The sequence below is a fragment of the Lytechinus pictus genome, chromosome 17 (genome assembly GCF_037042905.1).
Source record: "Lytechinus pictus isolate F3 Inbred chromosome 17, Lp3.0, whole genome shotgun sequence".
NCBI lineage: Eukaryota > Metazoa > Echinodermata > Echinoidea > Temnopleuroida > Toxopneustidae > Lytechinus > Lytechinus pictus.
Window position 1 is genome coordinate 8,750,660 of NC_087261.1, and position 18,378 is coordinate 8,769,037.

General features: G+C 38.8%; 1 protein-coding gene across 1 annotated transcript in view; it reads right to left on the minus strand.

Moving 5' to 3' along the window:
- LOC129280362 (nuclear receptor-binding protein-like) overlaps positions 1-18,378 on the minus strand; it is a 35,124-nt gene that overhangs the window by 14,897 nt on the left and 1,849 nt on the right. The window contains exons 2-4 of the mRNA XM_064112552.1: positions 12,954-13,076; positions 3,266-3,373; positions 2,518-2,648 (exon numbers count right to left, since the gene is read on the minus strand). Coding sequence (XP_063968622.1) covers positions 2,518-2,648; positions 3,266-3,373; positions 12,954-13,076 — 362 coding nt within the window. The remainder of the gene's footprint in view (positions 1-2,517; positions 2,649-3,265; positions 3,374-12,953; positions 13,077-18,378) is intronic.

Below are 18,378 nucleotides of genomic sequence, written 5' to 3' on the forward strand. Positions count from 1 at the left end.
TCATTTGCTCATTAACACAGGGGCTTGCGGACTGACTAGTGCACAAATAGGTATTGACCAGCATAAATTCCACAAAAATAGCCTATTAAAGCCAATTTTGTACATGTATCTAATGTTGCTTATTTTGCTTAAAAACTGTGTGGATCAACAACACTACTTGTCTTGTAGTTGTACAATGTAGCCTACATTCTAGACGGAGGCTGCAGCTATACAATGTATATCTTTGCTATTTTTGCACTATTTTTGCAAGAAATATGTCTGATACGGAAGACTACACACAATGGCTGTAAAGAAGCCACCGCCTTCACACTTCCGTCTATAGTTGTAGACTTTTAGTTGTTTTGTTTTAATCGACCAGGATTCCATGCGGGTATAAAAAACTTCCACAGGACATGAATAAAAAGAAAACAAATAAAATAGACAACAGAGTGTATAGGCTTTGTAGTCTTCCACATCAGACGCATTGCTGACGTTTCGCATGAAGGCATCAGACTCGTAAAGCAAAAACAAAAGCTGCAGCCTCCACCTAGATAGTAGGCTATGTACTATTGGGAAGGTGTAAGAATTTTTTTTTATTTGAAGCATATATAAAAGCATCTAATAATAGACTACCAGTGTAAACAATGGAAACCTGTGAGAGTCATAAGCTAATAGAGTGATACGTAAACATTCAAATGGATCGTGCTATTATAAGAACTGAAGTACTTTGAGCTATCATGTTTTATCTTGGCTCCTGACCAGTTTTTAAATGACGAGTTATAATCTCAATCCTAATACTCTGTCATGTAGAGGGCACCAGTTTCATCTACACAAGAACCTAAATAAAAATTAATGATATTAATCCATCTGAGACTGAATGATTTTGCTTTAACCCTATAAGGACTGGGGGGCCATGATGGCCCCCCTTCTGATCTCGGCCGCTGTTCGCGCTGAAATTTGGCACACACATTCTTTACCACATATACTACAAGCCCGTATAATAAAAAAATTATAAAATTGAAAATAATTATTTTTAATCATGAATAAAATATGCAATTTTATTTGTGAAAACCATAATTTGCAAATTTAACACCAAATTTCATTTCAAATGTTCTTTTTTCCCAGATGTCATCTTAGTAATCTAATTCAAAGTAAAGAAAATTTTCGAAAGCCAATTTTTTCCTTATTTTTGTTTGTTTTTTAATTACTTGTGTATTAAATTTTGTGGCGCTTTCTTTTTGCATTTCGGAAATATCGAGTGAAGCATCATCATGACGTCCCCCCCCCCCCATCTTTTTAGGGGTTAACACATGTTTCCATAGACTCCAGGCCACATAAGTCTCCAGTGGGTTAAAGTCACATACATCTTGAAAGGTTGTCGCAAGACTTTACCTCAATGATTCCATGTATGATTTGAATATTCAGCTTTTAAAGATATATAGTCACACGTACTGTAGGCTTACATGTATCCATTTAACATCCGAGTGGAGGGTGGAGAAATGATAATGATGATGACCTGCATTATCACACTTACAAAGCTACAGTAGACTGTATGTTGCCAATCCAAAATGAATTACCAGTATTGTGTTAGGAACACAGATTAACTCCCAGTCTCAAGTGAATATGAAAGGGATCATAATCTATTCAGGTACATATACAAGTACAGTGTAGGTCTCGATTGGTTTGGAATCAGAGTGCCATCAACCTGTGTTAAGGTACTCTATCATTTCTCTCTTGGTGATTAAGACGTGGCATCAGGTGCGCAGGTAAATTAGAATTTTCTCCTGAATTTATGTTTTTCTTGATCGGATCAAACTCATAATGGGTGTATTATGAATAAGTCTGTGAATAAAGTTAATGCAGTTTGTTTGAAAATGCATGCATTTCTTGGGTGACACGATATTTGTCCCCGACGACAATTGCTCAAGGCTTTACTTTGTCTAAGATAAAGGGTTAAGGTTGGAATAGGGTTTTAGGTTTAGGGTATAGGTTCAGGATAGGGTGTACATGTACTGTGAAATCCAGAGTTGAAAATGGTCATTCCATCAGTTTTATTACAGCTGGAGCAAATGCCATGGAGCCATTTCTCGTGCTTTAAAGGTCAAGTCCAACTCAGAAAAATGTTGATTTGAATCAATAGAGGAAAATCAGACAAGCATTTTGCTGTGCTGAAAATTTCATCAAAAATTAAGCGAAACTTTAAAATGTCATAACTTTCTTATTTTACATCCGATTTTGATGAAATTTTCAGTGTTATGTTTGATGGATTTTTCTCTTCTTATTCAAATCAACTTTTTGTTGGGGTGGACTTGTCCTTTAAAGAATTTCATTCGCTTGATGTGACCAGTTCTTGGAGAGACTGTTTTTTGTCACAAAATTAATGTAAAAGTGCATGCAGTTTTCAAGCTTTCTGTTAAAGGATTTTATTTGTTTGATATGATCGGTTTTTTTTTTTTTGTCACAAGCATGCAGTCTGCTGCTATTTGGGGACGATGGTCACGAGAGTGTTGACTACATGATTCTACACAGCGCACGTACCTTAACGCTGATAAGATTTGTGTGCACCACCTCCGCCAAGATTTCTCTTGTATATTCCTCTTATCTTTCTTTATCCTCTTCAAGAATTGTTTGAGAGATCCTGATGACATGTACTCTGTGATGAAGATCACCTGCAACAAGAAACATGGCAGAATCGAATGAAACGATGTACTTCTTGGCAGCACAGATGACATTTAAAGTTTCTTAATATGCTTTCAGACTGTATCCCTGTGACTTCAGAGAAATCCCTGCAAAAGTTCATGGTCTTTGTTTTAACGGTGAATATTTGCACGACCTTCACAAAGAAACCCCTGTAAATGACAAAATTCTGAAATGGAAGGGCTTTGGGGGGGTGTCCAATGTACTTTGCTTACACAAAACGAATTACCTGGAGGTTTTGTGATGGTATGGAAGAGAAAATTCATAAATATACAGTCCTGCATTCTCAACACAATATAAAAAACAAGATTACTATCAGCCAATCATATTGAATGATTTCAGTAACTTTAAACTGTAATAGCGAAACAGGTTTTATGAACGGGGCCCTGCATTCTAAACAAATATATACAAAAAATCTACATTGTATTTCCAAGTACATGTACATCTGGATACTGGATCCCGTTTCATAAAGACTTCATGCACTAAACAAGTTTTCTATCAACCAATGAAATTGAATGATTTCAGTAGCTTTAAACTGATATTTTATCACAACAAGTTTTACGAAAAGGGCCAAATGCGTAATGCTTACCCTGGGCTTTTCTCTATCTGATTTGGTGTCCGTCCAATACTTGTAAAACTTGACAATGTTGGGGTGTTCAAGTTGGATCAGATTATCAAACACAACCTGAATCTTGTCCTGTAGCAAAGAAAAGATCAAGAAAAAAAAAAGCAACATAAAATAAAGGAGAAAATTGCAGTGAATGCTGATATGCATGTACATGTAAGCATTGTTTTGGAGGTTAGATAATAAAGGATTAATGGGAATGAGATAACCCATCCCCCCCCCCCCCCCAATAAAAAAAAAGATGAATTAAAAAAATGAATGAATGAATGAATGGGTAAATAAAAACAAGTAAATAAATAAAAATGTTGAAAATAAATTATAAAAATAAATATATGAAAAATAAAAATGTAAATAAATAGTAATAACAATAAAGAAGAAAAAGTAAAATAGTAAATGAATAAAAAAAATTGAAATTAAAATGTAATTGAAAATAAATCAAGACAATTATTATTCAATAAAGACCCAGAAATTAAAACAATAAATATATATATTAATTTGCCTATTATGTATGTACAGGGTGCACAAATACTGTATTCTACATGCACATGCTGCACCATAACATTTCCAAATTTTACCGCTTGCGGCATTGCACACACACCTGTCACCCCACCCCCCTGACAGATCTGCTCCTCTACGTGAACAATGAAGCCTGTTCAGGTACAATATACATTGCGATGTACAAAGGAACTATTTGGTTGACTTGACAGTATGTAATGTACACATGTACATGTACATCAATACAGGAAGGAAAGAGAGACTATACAGGATAAATTACAAGAAGATGATAGTTGTTTATGTATCTGACCCATGTTTCTGACAAGACTGGACAATAAATAAAACAAAGGTCACATTCCATTCCATGATACAATCACTCACCTGAACTGAAGGGAGAGGGGAAAATAGGAGGCGATGGACATTTTGTTGATTTGGGTCATTGTGATATTAAACACATTACATGTAAATACTGTACAACAGTATACTGTATTCTGCACTAAACATGACCTATAAAAAGTATTGGCATTTACAGGAGAATTTTTCCCGATTGAACAAATTTAATGAAAATAATGGATGCAGGAGATCAATAAAAGTTTGAGTAAAAATCTTAACCCTCATGTCCATATTTATTTGAAAATGACCTGTGGTGATCTGACAACACCCGTTCAATCCCCCCACCCCTCTTCGTCAAAGACACTGGCTGTCTATGGTGATCTGACAACACCCCTCCCTGCCCCCACCCCTCTTCTTCAATCACACTGACTGTCTATGGTGATCTGACATCACCCCTCCCCTCTTCTTCAATCACACTGGCTGTCTATGGTGATCTGACAACACCCCTCCCTGCCCCCACCCCTCTTCTTCAATCACACTGGCTGTCTATGGTGATCTGACAACACCCCTCCCTGCCCCCACCCCTCTCCTTCAATCACATTGGCTGTCTATGGTGATCTGACAACACCCCTCCCTGCCCCCCCCCCCCCTTCTTCAAAGATACTGGCTGTCTATGGTGATCTGACAACATCCCTCCCTGCCCCCTCCCCTCTTCTTCAATCACACTGACTGTCTATGGTGATCTGACAACACCCCTCCCTGCCCCCCCCCCCTCTCCTTCAATCACACTGACTGTCTATGGTGATCTGACAACACCCCTCCCTGCCCCCCCCCTTCTCCAATCACACTGGATGTCTATGGTGATCTGACATCACCCCTCCCTGCCCCCACCCCTCTCCTTCAATCACACTGACTGTCTATGGTGATCTGACAACACCCCTCCCTGCCCCCCCCCCTTCTTCAAAGATACTGGCTGTCTATGGTAATCTGACATCATCCCTCCCTGCCCCCACCCCTCTCCTTCAATCACACTGGCTGTCTATGGTGATCTGACATCACCCCTCCCTGTCCCCTCCCCTCTTCTTCAATCACACTGGCTGTCTATGGTGATCTGACAACACCCCTCCCTGCCCCCCCCCTTCTCCAATCACACTGGATGTCTATGGTGATCTGACATCACCCCTCCCTGCCCCCACCCCTCTCCTTCAATCACACTGACTGTCTATGGTGATCTGACAACACCCCTCCCTGCCCCCCCCCCTTCTCCAATCACACTGGATGTCTATGGTGATCTGACATCACCCCTCCCTGCCCCCACCCCTCTTCTTCAATCACACTGGATGTCTATGGTGATCTGACATCACCCCTCCCTGCCCCCACCCCTCTCCTTCAATCACACTGACTGTCTATGGTGATCTGACAACACCCCTCCCTGCCCCCCCCCCCCCTTCTTCAAAGATACTGGCTGTCTATGGTAATCTGACATCATCCCTCCCTGCCCCCACCCCTCTCCTTCAATCACACTGGCTGTCTATGGTGATCTGACATCACCCCTCCCCTCTTCTTCAATCACACTGGCTGTCTACATATGGTAATCTGACATCACCCCTCCCTGCCCCCACCCCTCTCCTTCAATCACATTGGCTGTCTATGGTGATCTGACAACACCCCTCCCTGCCCCCCCCCCCCTTCTTCAAAGATACTGGCTGTCTATGGTGATCTGACAACATCCCTCCCTGCCCCCTCCCCTCTTCTTCAATCACACTGACTGTCTATGGTGATCTGACAACACCCCTCCCTGCCCCCCCCCCCCATTCTCCAATCACACTGGCTGTCTATGGTGATCTGACATCACCCCTCCCTGCCCCCATCCCTCTTCTTCAATCACACTGGCTGTCTATGGTGATCTGACATCACCCCTCCCTGCCCCCATCCCTCTTCTTCAATCACACTGGCTGTCTATGGTGATCTGACATCACCCCTCCCTGCCCCCTCCCCTCTTCTTCAATCACACTGACTGTCTATGGTGATCTGACATCACCCCTCCCTGCCCACACCCCTCTTCTTCAATCACACTGGCTGTCTATGGTGATCTGACATCACCCCTCCCTGCCCCCTCCCCTCTTCTTCAATCACACTGACTGTCTATGGTGATCTGACATCACCCCTCCCTGCCCACACCCCTCTTCTTCAATCACACTGGCTGTCTATGGTGATCTGACAACACCCCTCCCTGCCACCACCCCTCTTCTTCTAAGACACTGGCTGTATTTTGGTGATCTGACAACACCCCTCCCTGCCCCCTCCCCTCTTCTTCAATCACACTGACTGTCTATGGTGATCTGACATCACCGCTCCCTGCCCCCACCCCTCTCCTTCAATCACACTGACTGTCTATGGTGATCTGACATCACCCCTCCCTGTTCCCTCCCCTCTTCTTCAATCACACTGGCTGTCTATGGTGATCTGACAACACCCCTCCCTGCCCCCTCCCCTCTTCTTCAATCACACTGGCTGTCTATGGTGATCTGACAACACCCCTCCCTGCCCCCTCCCCTCTTCTTCAATCACACTGGCTGTCTATGGTGATCTGACAACACCCCTCCCTGCCCCAACCCCTCTTCTTCAATCACACTGGATGTCTATGGTGATCTGACATCACCCCTCCCTGTCCCCTCCCCTCTTCTTCAATCACACTGGCTGTCTATGGTGATCTGACATCACCCCTCCCTGCCCCCTCCCCTCTTCTTCAATCACACTGGCTGTCTATGGTGATCTGACATCACCCCTCCCTGTTCCCATCCCTCTTCTTCAATCACACTGGCTGTCTATGGTGATCTGACATCACCCCTCCCTGCCCACACCCCTCTTCTTCAATCACACTGGCTGTCTATGGTGATCTGATACCACCCCTCCCTGCCCCCTCCCCTCTTCTTCAATCACACTGACTGTCTATGGTGATCTGATACCACCCCTCCCTGCCCCAACCCCTCTTCTTCAATCACACTGGCTGTCTATGGTAATCTGACATCACCCCTCCCTGTCCCCTCCCCTCTTCTTCAATCACACTGGTAATACAATAGGAGCTCATCATCTTCCCAGACATGATTAAAAGGAGATGGGTAAGGGAAGAATTTCAGATTATTAATTTAGCTTGCCACAAGTAACACTGCCTGTGTCTCATCCACGACTCATTCCCAAAGGGCACGGCTGACATTTCCTTCACCAGACTTTGATCAAGTTTTATTAGAAAAATAAGGGACGTCACTCAGTCAGGTGAAGACAGTGTGTTCTATGTATAATAGCCTTTATAGATATCACACCCTCTGCATATACATGTAGACCTAAACAATAATTACGCACAGATTTTACAGAAAGAAACTTACTGAACAACTGTCGGGGAAAACAGTTGAACACAAAACAATGAACTTTAAATTCAATATTCAAACGATTACCGGTACTCTTTCTAGGCCCACAATCACACATTCATCATCACCGTTATAAATCCTTGTGACTCCAGCCATATACATCATCCATAATGAAATGAGTGTACATGTAGGGCCTACATGTTATTTTAGGTGGTAAAAGCTTCATTTCATTTCAACAGTTTCAATATTAAATTATTAATCCAATTACAGGTTGAAAACCGGAATCGGTTCTTCCGTATATTAAACAGGATCACCTCCACTTTTTATCATTACATCTCTCTGACGTCTCTGACAGTGGATAGGTAGCCGGCCAGGCGTTTATCTCAAAGCCACGCTCTCTCTCTCTTCCCAGACAATGCAATACATGAAGGGGGTACCGTAATAAATAAAGAAAAATCAAGCCTGGGGGACCTTTGAGTGGGCGGAGGAGGAGGGAGACAAGACGAGTACATCCAATGCTATCACATGTACATCAAGTGTATCTTAAAACCACCTGCAATATTACATGAAGCAAAGATATTAACACTCTACTTTCTAATGCTGAAAATTAATACATTATTTAAAAAAAAAAAGGCATACACATGAATGTGACAGTAGGAGCATTTGAAAAATGCATCACTATTCTGCACATGACATTGACTGTATGTATGTTTTTTGTTTATAAATGTTTTTTTTGTGTGTTTTTTTACAGGTCTACATTATAATTGTTTAACTGTGTAATAACAGTTTCACAGGATACAATGTTAGGATAATACCATTTTCTTCAGCTTATAATATGTATTAGTGAAAAAAGACAGTCTTGGAGAGAGCCTATTATTCCTAAAACTTTGAAAATTGGAACTGGGTTAGAATCCATCGTTGTATTTTTTTATTCTTAAAGGGGAAGTTCACCCTGACAAAAAGTTTATTGTAAAATTAGCAGAAAAAATAATAAAAATATTGGCGAAGGTTTGAGAAAAATTCATCAAATAATTAAAAAGTTATTAGAATTTCAATTATTTGATTTGTGACGTCATATGCGAGCAGCATTCCTACATAGCGAATGCCGCAGGGCTCCACACTAACCCATTTTTTCTACTGGTCCAACCTATTCATGTCGGACCAGTAGATACCCAGTTTTTCAAATTTTTACTGGTCCGAACCTAAAATTTACTGGTCCCAAAAAATAAAGAAAACATTAAAAAAGGCGCAATTTTATTTTTCTAGCGTTTTGTTACCCCCCCCCCCCAATAAAATGAAGGAATGAAGGACAAAAAGAAAGCAAGACGGAAACGAAGAAAGAAAGGAAAGAAAGAATAAAAGAAAGGAAGGAAGGAAGGAAGGAAGAAAAAAAAAGAAAAGGTAAAGAAAGGATAGATGTGAAGGAAGGGAAAAAAAGAAAGAACTAAAGAAGGAAAGGAAGGAAGGAGTAAAGAAGGAACAAAAATAAGAAAGAAAGAAAAGAAAAAAGAAATGAAGGAAAGAAAGAAATGAAGCAAGCAATACAGAAAGACAGAACAAATCCAGAAAGTAGTAAAGGAAAGAAAGAAGCAATAAAAAAGAAAGGGTAAAAGGAGAGATGGAAAGAAGGACAAAAGAAAGAAAGAGAGGAAGGAAGGATTGATAGAAGGAAGAAAGGAATTAAGGAAGAAATAAAGGAAAGGTAAAATGATAGACAGAAGGAAAGAAATAAAGGAAGGAAAGGAAGGAAGGGAAGGAAAGAAGCAAGCAATATAAAAAAAGAAAAGATGAAAGGGAGAAAAAAGGATTGAGAGACAGAGAAAGGAAGGAATGAAAGAATAAAGGAGAGAAAGGAAGCAAGCAGTAAAAAAAAAGGAAAGGTAAAAGGATAGATTTAACAAAGGGAAAAAGGAAAGAACAAGACAGATAGACGAAAGGAAGGAATTAATTTAAGAGAGAGAGGGCTGAAAGAAGGAAGAAATAAAAAAAAACAAGAAAGGGTAAATAAATGATGGATGGATGGAAGGAAGAAACAAAGAAACAAAGAAAGTAACAAAGAATGAAGGAAAGAAAAGGGTAAAAAGAAGGAAGGAAAGAAAGGAAGAAGAGAAGAGATGAATATAGGATGGATGGACTCAAGAATTAAAGAAAGGAAAATATCACCCAAAAAAAAGAAAGAAAGAAAGAGAGAGAGAAAAAAGAAATAGAGAAAAATATTTTTAAAAAGGATAGAAAGAATGAAAGAACGAATTAAAGAAAAAAAGAAAGACAGTAACAAAAAATTGAAAGAAGAGAGGGAAGAAACAAAGACAGATTTAAAAGAAATAAGGAAAGAAAGATAGGCAGAAAACAGAAGAAGAAAGCTAAAACTATCAAATAATTTATCAGTTTCTTTTGGCTCAATTAAAATAGCTACGAAAGAAAGAAAGAAACCAAGTGTATCAACACACACACATAAATGCATATGTGGGGCTATTATGTATTCAGACGATATCACCCGAAACCCGATCTGTTTGAACCAAAACAGAAGTGAAAATTTCTCCTTTTACTGCTTACAAATGACAGAGTTACTCCAAATTTTAGGAAATATGGACATTATAAGAGCCTTTCATGAGTATGAATCGTGAATTTTGACAGTTCTGTGAGAGATTTCTGCCAGAGTTTAGCCAAGCTTCGTACGCGCAGCCAGTAGAGAATTTACCACGTGGGTTGTGTGGCTGGCTACATGTACACTGTATGCTACTTTAGTAACACTTGCGTACGTGCGATTCATTCTGTGTGTATTCTGTGTGTGAATGACAGAATTTAACGGGGGGAAATGGTTTTCAGTAAATTTGACCATTTCTAGAAAAGTTATTGGCCCAACAATGGTTTTTATTACTGGTCATGTCGGACCCTTAAATCTTGCTATATTTGGAAAAATAACTGTCCTGACAAAGATATTTTTTACTGGTCATGTCGGACCAGTAAATCTTCCTATTTCTGAAAATCTACTGGCCCGACAGCGATTTTTACCGGTCTGGGACCGTCGGACCGGCGCTAGTGTCGAGCCCTGCGAATGGTAAACAAGTGGAACGCCACTGGCAGTCTCACCTGCATTACGCAATTTAATATAGCAGCAGTGCTAACTTTGAAAACTACAATAAAATAATCATTCACAAAAACACCATTCATATAATGACATAATACCACGTTCATTGACCATAAATGACATTTGAACGGTGACTTATCAACTACACCCATGTCCACATTTCATTCACTCTATCCATAAACTTTCAAAGTTATGATGGCAATTCAACAATTACCCCAACATGGCCTAAGTTTATTGACCTTAACTGACCTTTGACCTTGGTTTTGTGACCTGAAACTCACAGGGGATGTTCAGTGATACTTGATTACTCTTATATCCCAAGTTTTATGAACTAGATCTATAAACTTTCAGAGTTAGGATGGTAATTCAACAAATACCCTCAACATGGCCAAAGTTCATTGACCTTTAATGACCTTTGACCATGGTCATGTGACCTGAAACTCGTACAGGATGTTCAGTGATACTCGATTACTCTTATGTCCAAGTTGTAGAACTAGATCCATAAACTTTCAGAGTTAGGATGGTAATTTAACAAATACCCCCAACACGGCCAAAGTTCATTGACCTTAAATGACCATTGACCATGGTCATGTGACCTGAAACTGGCACAGGATATTCAGTGGTACTTGATTAACCTAATGTCCAAGTTTCATTTCATGAACTAGATCCATAAATTTTCAAAGTTATGATGGTAATTCAACAAATACCCCCAACTTGGCCAAAGTTCATTGACCCTAAATGACCTTTGACCTTGGTCATGTGACCTGAAACTCAGGCAGGATGTTCACTCATACTTGATTAACCTTATGTCCAAGTTTCATGAACTAGATCCATAAATTTTAAAAGTTATGATAGTAATTCAACAAATACCCCCAACTTGACCAAAGTTTATTGACCCTAAATGACCTTTGACCTTTGGTCACGTGACCTGAAACTCGAGCAGGACGTTCACTAATACTTGATTAACCTTATGCCCAAGTTTAATGAACTAGGTCCATATACTTTCTAAGTTATGATGTCATTTCAAAAACCTAACCTTCGGTTAAGATTTTGAAAATAATTCTCCCAACATGGTCTAAGTTCATTGACCCTAAATGACCTTTGACCTTGGTCATGTGACCTGAAACTCAGGTAGGATGTTCAGTAATACTTGATTATCCTTATGGCCAAATGAACTAGGTCCATATACTTTCTAAGTTATGATGTCATTTCAAAAACTTAACCTTAGGTTAAGATTTGATGTTGACGCCGCCGCCGCCGTCGCCGTCGGAAAAGCGGCGCCTATAGTCTCGCTCTGCTATGCAGGCGAGACAAAAATCAATGAAATGTCATTTTCTCAGAAAATTGAAAATGGTTTTCACTGTACCTTTTATATATATCAATAGACAAATCATTTCACACCCGATCATGAATAGAAAACAAAATTAAGTCATCAGGAACCATACAAAATTTGAAATTCATGCATTTTATATTACATAACACATAGGGCAGCTGCTCGTTTATGACGTCACAAATCCAAAACTTTGAACTCTAATATTAAACTTTCTTACTCTTTAACAGATTTTCCTCAAACCTTCACCAATATTTTTTTTTACTATTTTTTCTGCTATTTTTACAACAAAGTTTTCTTCAGGGTGAACTTCCCCTTACCATACATGTAGCAAAATTGTCAATGTGTCAATTTACAGCAGAGCGCACTCTTCAGGATCTGATTTTCACGTTCATGCATTAATGTGCGTTCGCCATTTTACCCCTGTGTCAGTGATTTACTTATTCTCTTAGAAATCCAACAAGCAATCCTCAAAATATTCCTTATTGAAATGCAAATATAACTTGTCATCTCTAGAAAATTAATGCTTGCAAACTGTTCTAAAATACATATTTTTTCTAGTTTGATTGGCAAAGCAGACTTGTGTGCTGATGTGAACAAAACACATAAATACTTTATTAAACAAAGTTGTGTGCACTTCTTCAACTTTTATATATCCAAATTCAATACATACCCTCATTGGTTTATCAGATAGTTGATGATATGATCATATCAAGAAATATAAACAGAGTTTAACAGACGAAAAACAGAAGTAAACATTAATTCCTACAGGTTAAAAATAGGCTCAATTTAGTAGACAATTTTGGATCGAAAGGCTTGTGTTATGATTACCGGTATGATTTCATATTTTATATGAAGCCTTAAATTCATGAATGGAACACAAATTCCAATTATCAGCTTTTATTGAAATGACACACATTGGAAGGTCTACTTTTTCTTTCCCTTTTTTTTAACGAAAGTTAAGAGTCTGCATTGATTTGAGCAAGAAAACAAATGTTTAAAATAAAAAAAATAAAAAAAGAAGAAGATAAATACCTCCTGAGCTTTGAAATCTCTCCGAGCTGAGAACTGGACCTCGTTCCACACCACCTCTCTTCCTTCTTCCATATCCATGGCCAGGTAGGCCACATCGATGCCTGGCACATCACGCTGGGTTACCTGGAAGAGACAAACAAAAACCAAGATAGCAGCTGAAAGTGACATTGACAAATGGAAACTCTTTGAAAAGAAAGATTACTTTCAGCTGAGTACTGTATTTTGCTTTCAAGGAAAACTAAAATTACCGGTAACAGGTTTCGACAAAAAGCTTTATTGATCATTGGAGCGGACAACTGACGGAAAACAGACGCTGATGGACGCCATTTGGATCCCTACAATACATACATGTATGTAAAGTCTTTCCTTGGTCTCTCAGTGGTGGACGAGACAGTAATTTCAAGTATAATGAATGATGAATATTAATACAGTAACATGAAAAAAATAAGATTGGGAATAATAATTACTCAGTTTGCGTGAGATATACTGAACATGTATTTTTTTTTTCTCACTTAATTTAACTGGTTTGGGTGGTATTGGCCTTCTAAATAAAAAAATGCTTGTACATACACTGTACAACATGTTATGCAGGCTTACACTGTATTCCTGAACTTAATAGAAGAGACTCAAATAACAAATATACAGCGCTGTAGCAGCAATTTAAAGGATAAGTCCACCCTAATAAAAAGTTGGTTTGAATAAAAGGACAAAAATCCAACAAACACAACACTGAAAATTTGATCAAAATCGGTTGTAAAAAATAAGAAAGTTACGACATATTAAAGTTTTGCGTAATTTCACAAAACAGTTATATGCACATCCTGGTCGGTATGCAAATGAGCAGACAGATGACGTCACCCACTCACTATTTCATCTGTATTTTATGATATGAAATATGAAAAATTCTCATTTTCTCCTCATCGTCATGTGGAACAAAATTTTATTTCTCCCTGAACATGTGCAATTACCATTATTTTTACAGTTTGTGGTTAAATCAAGTTGGTCCCAATTACTAAATCTGTAAAAATTGAAGGATTGTATAATTCAAACAATAAAAAACAAAAGAAATAGTGAGTGACATCATCGACTCTCTCGTAATCTCATTTGCACATCAATGAGTTGTGCATATAACTGTTATGTGAAAAATTAGCAAAACTTAAAAATGTCATAACTTTCTTATTTTACATCCGATTTTGATGAAATTGTCAGTGTTATGTTCGTTTGATTTTTCTCTATCCATTCAAATCAACAATTTTCTGGGGTGGACTCGACCTTTAAAATACAAGACTGCGCACAATGAGTACAGCACACACTCCATGTCTAGACGATCTATTAGTCATGTATGACATCACTGCCATTCAGTACACAGGCCTTACATTGCCAGCCAAGGTAGAGTAATGACACAAGCATGGACACATGTTCCACACATGACGCCTGCTACCGAACTGTTGTCGCATACATGTACACTGTAGGCCAAGCAGAACTTCTTTGCATTTCATATTCAGAAGTGGAACATTAATACAGAGGGGTATGCTAGTTAAGAGCAGAAGTTTAATGTGTTGCCCATTTTTTTAGGATACGTGTTATTTAGATGAACATACCAGTCACAATTCTCTATATCACTGTTAAAACCAGAGAACAATAGATTCAGTGGACCAAATGTATTGTTCTCTGAATTTAACAGGTATAGTGATTCAAAGAATTGTGACTGGTAGTGTACAGTATTGACACAACATCCATTTGGTATACATGTAACTGTAATCATCACCACCATAATCATCATCATCGTCGTTGTCGTCACCATCATCATCATAATCTAAATAGAAAAAAATTGGACATCCCCAAATTCACCACTGAAATGCCCGAAAGAGCTCCCGAAAACTACAAAAGAGCCCTGAAAATCCTACTGTGTCGAATTTTGGTTGGTGTGAAAAAAAGTAGTCCTGGAAAGTGATTTCTTCCACTGATCATCATTATTCATCATCATCAATTATCATGAATCATCATCCCCAGACCCCATCATAATTCATCATCATCATCATTTTATTATCATTTGTTTTGGCATCACCTGTGCCTTAGAGGCAAAAAGCGAACTGAATCAATATGAATCGCAGGTCTCTCCCTCGATAAATAATAACAATAATACATAATAAGATTTGTATAGCGCACTTTCCATCTTAATATAACTAATAAGAAAGTGCAGGTGGACAACTACACAAGGGTTTACCCCTACTCTTATACAAATAGTGCAGAGGGTTCTTAATGACTGTCCTCTACACAGGGCCTCCATTTCACGTCCTGTCCGAGGGACAAGGCGTTTTCCACTGTACAGAGCCTGCATCTATGGAACAGGGAGATTTGTTTGTTCACAAAACTAAGGCTACAGTCATTTGCCAGGACGACCTTTGGTTCGACAGGCAGACACTTTTAATACCGACTGAGCCAACGTTGCTCTCTGATCATCATCATAACCAACATTAACTTCATTATAACATCACTAGGGACAGTGATTTTCCGTTTCAAAAAATTGCCTTTTCCGTTTCAGAAAATCTCAAATTCCGTTTCAGCATGTCAGAAAACGGAAATTCCGTTTCCCCATAGACTTTGTACACACGGAAAAGTGACAATTCCGTTTACACATTTACATGCACACTCGCACTGGTCAAAATTTGTATCTGCTACTGTACCAACAACACAATAAAATCCGTTCTAATCGGATCTATGCGGGTGAATAAAATATTTTAACACACCCATTTTGCATGCATACATCCTCACCTTTCATATTATTAGCATTATTTCACGGTGAAATGATATTTCATCGATAATTTTGGGGGTTTTTGGACATCGTTATCATCAGTCAACGTCTTTTCCCAATCCGCCATCTTGGATTTTAAGACCACGATATCGCGCTGTTACATCTTCAAACGTAGAGGGCAGCAACACACAACTGTGTACATGTAGTTGAATGATACATGTGTGCATGTGAAGCCCAACCCGGCCGGGCCGGCCGGGTACGGGTACGGTGCGGGGTACAATCGAGTGTGCTGATGTCGAGTGCAGTCACGATGTGTGAATTGTCATGATAGTAGCGAAGTGAGATCGTGTTTTCTGGGTTTTTTTGGCCATTTAATATTCTCATTTTGTTGTGATTTTGGAGTAATTTCTGTTGCTATTCTGTGTATTTTGAGGGAAAATACGTTTTCCGTGATTTTCCGTTTGAAATGCCATTTTCCGTTTCAAAAGGCCCTTTCCGTGAATTCCGTCCGTTTTCCGCGATCGCGGAAAATCACTGTCCCTACATCACCATCACCATCATTCAACTACATGTAACCTTCATCCTACACATCAACATCATCAACTTTGTTTCATGAATATGACACTGAAAAAATAAAACCATTTCATACGTAATGAAATGCATAAGAAATAGTGAGTGGGTGACATATAATGCATACCGACAGGGATGTGCATATTACTGTTTTGTGGCATTTAGTGAAAAATTAAATTTTAAATTTTTTACATCCAATTTTGATGAAATAGCCAGTGTTATGCTTGCTGTAGGATTTTCTCTTTTTATTCAAATCACCTTTTTGTTGTGGTGGACTTGTTATTTGATTTTTCAATGCATGTATTTGTAATTTATTTTCTCTCTCTCTCTTTCCTTTCATTGCGCCTTGAGCATTCAGACATGGCATGTATAACTATTATCAACATCATCATAATCCTCCCACCTCCTGCTCCTACTCATCCTCATCATCAACATCAAAATAATTCTTCATAATATTTCATATCATCAAAATAATACAAAATGAACTGTACAATGTGCATTAGGTAAAATTTCAGAGTAGACAGGCGAAGAAGAGCCAGCCAGTTCAGACATAATAAATTTCAGGGCTTACTATTGTCATTGTGCACAAAGGATGCTGGCCCTGAAATCTAAAATGTATCCAGCCTTGATAGATTTCCCTTTGGTATACAGACCTGTACTCCTCTTCACTGATTTCTGTTAGATAAATTTCTTTCTCTAACTACATTTTAAATTGTTTCCTTGAGTTCTTTGTCCTACATGTATCTTTAAAAAAATTGAATATTTCCTTTTCTTTCAAAAAGATTAGGGCCTATATCTTTTAGTACCGGTAAGTACTTTAAAATCCCAGGCAGTTGTTGTCTGTCATTCAATGTCTTCAAATGATTAAAAAAATAACATGTGGATGTCGAGATGGGTAAGCTACCCAAAGAATATTTGGCTAGAGAATATACCCACCAATCCCCATATTGTTACAAGTCTATACAGCTGAACTCCGTCTGTTTGGAGGAGTTTTAGAACATTTTTTCACTTTTTTTACAAATAGTGAAGCAAGATGTACAATGTAGTTCAGCGAAACAACCCACAAAACAGAGACTGTAACCAAAGCTTTTGGTCTAGCATGAATCTAGACTGAAAAATCTGCTGTTCTTCCAAGTTTTTAAACATTTTCTGAATCATTTTCAGTCCTCCTCCTAAAGAGGAAAGACGTAACGGTAAGACTCCCAAAGGTCTCGTTATGGCGGTGGTTCGCTCTAAGCTTACCTACCAAGTCTCTGGGGAAAAGGGTGCACTGCCTCATCCTCTTCAATTTCTCTTTAAATCTGGCTTTCGACGGGAAAAAAAGCGCCAGAATAAAAATTAACATTCTAAGAATAAAATCAGCTTGCGAGTTTCTCAACGTATGACGTAAATTCCAAAATTTTTATCCTAAAGAGCCGCTGTCAGGTTTGATGATCGTTCGCCATGTTTTTAAATGCAGCTAGAACATACCGATACGCGCACCAGCCAATCACATTCATGTATAATGGCATGTCAACCATGGTCACCGCCACTGCAGTGAGTATGGGAAACTTCGGTCTATGGAGGAAGAGGATGCCAAGCCGTGCAGAGCTACTGAATTTCTGTAGATCTAGACTTTTTCCGTTCATAATTTATTTTTTTTCAATCTAAAAACATTCAAATGACATGGCTGTCATTTCTTGGAATATATTTTGTATTCAGATAATTTTCACCCCAAATATAACTTTTATCACGATTTCTCTTCATAATCATACTATCAGTTAGGCTGTACATAGCATTTAACGTTATATATAGTAAAACCCCCTAACATCGGACGGTTCCAAATTTCTGACGAAAATGACTTCAACTCCCTCCCCACAACTTCAGGGACACGCACTGGCGGGGACTTGCATGCATGATGAGATACAAGAACATGTACCTGCCTGCTATTGAACTGCACACACAGTAGATCCAGGTTGCTGCTCAAAAAAACATTCCAGTTGTAAAATCCCTGATTTTGACTTCCAAAGATACTTATGACCCTTGCTAATGGACTCCAAAAGATTTATGACCCAAAAAAATCTTGTCAGGGGGAAGTGATTTCCGCCGGAAATATCGCTG